This window comes from Tamandua tetradactyla, chromosome 3, assembly GCF_023851605.1.
Source record: "Tamandua tetradactyla isolate mTamTet1 chromosome 3, mTamTet1.pri, whole genome shotgun sequence".
NCBI lineage: Eukaryota > Metazoa > Chordata > Mammalia > Pilosa > Myrmecophagidae > Tamandua > Tamandua tetradactyla.
The window spans coordinates 57,636,037-57,640,671 of record NC_135329.1 but is presented as its reverse complement, the minus strand read 5'-3'; the positions used below and the strand labels follow the sequence as shown (position 1 = coordinate 57,640,671).

At 55.1% G+C, this 4,635-nt stretch overlaps 1 protein-coding gene across 1 annotated transcript; it reads left to right on the top strand.

Annotated features, from left to right (window-relative positions):
- The first annotated feature begins 385 nt into the window (after positions 1 to 385).
- On the top strand, positions 386 to 3,041 carry KCNF1 (potassium voltage-gated channel modifier subfamily F member 1). Its single transcript, XM_077151882.1, has one exon. It carries the CDS (start codon positions 389 to 391, stop codon positions 1,871 to 1,873), a length of 1,485 nt encoding a protein of 494 aa, XP_077007997.1. The 5' UTR covers positions 386 to 388; the 3' UTR covers positions 1,874 to 3,041.
- Positions 3,042 to 4,635: the final 1,594 nt, after the last annotated feature.

The window sequence follows — 4,635 nt, the reverse complement described above, 5'->3', positions numbered from 1 at the left end:
CTCCGGGCGGACCAACAGAAGGTACGTGCAGCTCATGAGGGGGCTCCAGCTGGAGATAGAGCCGAAGAGGCCGATCGCATCCCTCCGGAGCCAGGTCTGAGTGCTGCCGGCGAGGCTGGAGTCCTGGAGAGCGCTGGCCGCGTAGCCCGCCCTTTGCTCCCCACCCGTGCGCTCCAGCCCTCGGATGCCCGCCCGGAACCCCGCCGCTTGTTGCATGCCGCCCCCGCGGCGTTCCCCAGTCCACTGCTGCCCGCTGTGACTCCCCCATTCCCGGCAGGCGGGCGCTTTTAAGACTACCCCGGCACCGCGCTCTTGTGGGATCCGCCGGACAAGCCCGGCGGGGGCAGCGGGCGCCGAACGGGAGGCTGCGAGGGCGAAAGCCGGCAGGATGGATGGGTCCGGCGAGCGCAGCCTCCCGGAGCTGGACAGCCAGAGCTCTGCAGCCGGCGAGGACATTGAGATCGTCGTTAATGTGGGGGGCGTGCGGCAGGTGCTGTACGGAGACCTCCTCAGCCAATACCCTGAGACCCGGCTGGCGGAGTTAATCAACTGCCTGGCCGGGGGCTACGACACCATCTTCTCCCTGTGCGACGACTACGACCCTGGAAAGCGGGAGTTTTATTTTGACAGGGACCCTGACGCCTTCAAGTGTGTCATCGAAGTGTACTATTTTGGGGAGGTCCACATGAAGAAGGGCATCTGCCCCATCTGCTTCAAGAACGAGATGGACTTCTGGAAGGTGGACCTCAAGTTCCTAGATGACTGTTGCAAAAGCCACCTGAGCGAGAAACGCGAGGAGCTGGAGGAAATCGCGCGCCGCGTGCAGCTCATCCTGGACGACCTGGGCGTAGACACTGCCGAGAGCGGCTGGCGGCGCTGCCAGAAGTGCGTGTGGAAGTTCTTGGAGAAGCCGGAGTCGTCGTGTCCGGCGCGGGCGGTGGCCGTGCTGTCCTTCCTGCTCATCCTCATCTCCTCAGTGGTCATGTGCATGGGCACCATTCCCGAGCTGCAGGTGCTGGACGAGGAGGGCAACCGCGTGGAGCACCCGACGCTGGAGAACGTGGAGACAGCTTGCATTGGCTGGTTCACGCTGGAGTACCTGCTACGCCTCTTTTCCTCGCCCAACAAGCTGCACTTCGCCCTGTCCTTCATGAACATCGTGGACGTGCTGGCCATCCTTCCATTCTACGTGAGCCTGACGCTCACGCACCTGGGCGCGCGCATGATGGAGCTGACCAACGTGCAACAGGCCGTGCAGGCCCTGCGTATCATGCGAATCGCCCGCATCTTCAAGCTGGCACGCCACTCCTCCGGCCTGCAGACCCTCACCTATGCGCTCAAGCGCAGCTTCAAGGAGCTGGGGCTGCTGCTCATGTACCTGGCCGTGGGCATCTTTGTCTTCTCCGCCCTGGGCTACACCATGGAGCAGAGCCACCCGGAGACCTTGTTTAAGAGCATCCCTCAGTCCTTCTGGTGGGCCATCATCACCATGACTACGGTGGGCTATGGTGACATCTACCCCAAGACCACGCTGGGCAAGCTCAACGCAGCCATCAGCTTCTTGTGTGGAGTCATTGCCATCGCTCTCCCCATACACCCCATTATCAACAACTTCGTCAGGTACTACAACAAGCAGCGGGTCCTGGAGACGGCAGCCAAGCATGAGCTGGAGTTGATGGAGCTCAACTCCAGCAGCGGAGGTGAGAGTAAGGCTGGGGGCTCCCGGAGTGACCTGGACAATCTCCCACCAGAGCCTGATGGTAAGGAGGGGCCGAGCTGGAGTAGCCGGCTGAAGATCTCCCACAGTGACACCTTCATTCCCCTCCTGACTGAGGAGAAGCACCATAGGACCCGGCTCCAGAGCTGCAAGTGACGAGAGGTGTCTCAGGCAGAAATGGACTGGACCAGTGGATGAATGGACAGGTGGGCCAGGTGTGTCAATGACTGCCTCAGAGTGGGTGTCTTTTGTCCTCCCTTCCCTCTCCTGAAACAAACTCTGAAGTCCCTCTTGGGTGCCTCTAACATGCTGGGTAAGACCCCTTGATGTTGCTGGCTGCCAAGGAACCAGTGGGGAGGGACACATGTCCACGTACCATGGGGCTGCGTGGGGTGAGAGGAGGCTGTGGCCTGGCTGGTGGTGGGAGCCGGTGCCTGGTTCTGTATCTCCTTCAATAAAGCCTCCTGCTCTGTGCACTTGACCTGTGTTGTAGGTTCTGTCACAGGCTGGCTGTCTCCCCCAAGACATGGCTAAGGCTCTCGAAGGTGTCAAGTCAGGAGGTAGGTGTGCAGCCCTGGGGGGGGCTATTTTTAGTTGGGAGCTAATTAAGGAAGGGCTCATATGCATGGTTCAGAGCCAGAGAGCTTTGCCACATTCCAGGAAGCTCTGTGCCGGTGATTCTTTCCTTCTGGGGTAAAGTTTGCTCCCTGAGCCTCCCAAGAGGGAAAAGAGTTCCTAGAGCAGTGCCACGGGGCACTGAGCAGTGTGGTAACCATTTGTCACTTGTGTGGTGGCCTTCTCACAAATCCTCTTCCTTCCAGTAATGCTGCTAGATAAGTATCCCCATTTTGCAGATAGAGAAACTGAGGCTCAAGGTCTCACAGAGCAGGGATTCAATCCAAGGTCTTATGATCCCAAAGCCTGTGCATTTCCTCTGATACTACATGGCCTTTGAAAAGAAGCGTCCACTTTGGCCCATGAGGGGAGGTTGTACAGACCAGGAGAGTGTCCTTCTAGCATGGACCAAGAGTGTACATTCTTCCTTCTGTCGTGGATGCCTCTAAGATACCAGCTGAATGGACAAATCCGAGTGTGGTCACAGGTAGCCAGCTTAGGGTGAGAGGCCAAGGGAATGGAGTCAGGCAGACCTGGATTTGAAGCCTGTGGAATAGGGGAGATCTCTGCGATGCCTTTGAGCTGTAAACGCTTTTCTCCAGTGCCTCCCTTACCCCCAACTGCCTTAGTAACTGTGTGATCTTAGGCCTGTGGGATAACTTCTCTGATCCCCCTTCTGATCAGTTATTAAATGGGGATATAATAATTACCTGAGATTCTTGGTGTTCACAGAGTAACAACTCAATAAGGAGGGAGGGGAGTCATATGGATGCCTCCTCTGGCCTCTGTAGGTCTGGTCTGGACATGCAGATCAAGGAGGGGTGGGGGCAGGACATGGTCACACTGTTCTCAGTCAAGGGCAGATCCCCTTGGCACAGAGTTGGCCTTGGCAGGGCCCCTCTCTGGCTTTGCAATTTATTCTCACTGCAGAGCTCTGATTTTTCTTCCTATGTAGAGGTAGCTGGTGCCGAGGGATGAGCCCTGTGTGAAAGTGGGAGTGATGCCTGGTCTGCCTGGGCAGGTCTTGGCCCTTCTCTGGGCCTCAGTTTTCCCTCTGTATAAAGAGGGGATAATTTCTCAGAGGACTTTCAGTTCTGATGTTCCAGGATTCCAGTGATAGGGACACTGAGGGGGTGGGAAGCTGCCACGTTGTAGTGGGCCTTGGAAGGAGAGGGTTTGGTAGAGGGTCTGGATTGTCCCTCTGGGGTGTAGGGTGCTGTACCAGAGTTGTACATCCACCCTTCATGGATTTTTCCAGTAAAATAAATACTGAGTCCAGTGACTGCCAAGGAAGAGGATGGAGGCAAGGGCTGGGGTGGGCAAACGAGGCTCTGTTGGAGGAGGAGAGGGCTTTGTGGCTTCCAGTTCAGAAAAGAAGGGACTGTGGTGTGTGGCATGGTGCCCTGTGCATCCCTCAGGCTCATTGGGGCTAGCTGAATGTGTGGTCACTGCCTCTTCTTGTCCTCCTGTAGCCCCAGAGTCCTTGAGAAGCCTTGGAGCCTATGCTGGCTTGAGGTCTCTGAGCCAGGAGCGGGGGGGAAGAAGCTTGGGGATTGGAGAGAAAAGCCAGGATGACTCTGAGAACAGGAGGCTGCTTTCTCTGCTGGTCTCCTGGGTGGGTGAAGGGTGGTCAGACAAGGATCAATTTATAGCTTTAAAAGCATATGGGTACCACAGATATCTTATCTGTTGTAAGGAGGAGGACATTAAGCCCAGAGAAGGTAAGTCTGAAATTGTTTGTACATTAGGATTAGACAGGGTCCCAGAGGAGCTGAGAGTGTGACAAATCATCCTGACACAGTGATGTGCTTTGAGGAGTGACCAGGGGTCTTTGGGGGAAAGGCAGCCCTGTCCTTGGGGAAACTTTCCAGCACTGATTCTCAAACTGCTGCACAGTTGAACCACTTGGGGAGGTTAAAAAAAAAGAGTCCAGTGTTCAGGTTGCATCCCATTCCAATGAAATTAGAATCTCTGGGGGTGTCACCCAGGCATCAGTATTTTTTCAACCTTAAAGTACACATGAGTCATCTTGTTGAAATGTAGATTTAGAATCAGTAGGTCTGGGTGGGCCCCTGATATTCTGCATTTCTAGTAAGCTTCCATATGAGGCTGAAGCTGCTGGACCACACTTTGAACAAGAGTCTAGAGCAGGGTTTGCAAACTACGGCCTAGCCTGGGTTGCCAAATGTTTTTATATAGCCATGAGTGGAAGAATGATTTTTGAATTTTTAAATGGTTGAAAAAAAAAAACACAAGGGAAGAATATTTCGTGACACATGAAAACTGTATGAAACTTACATTTC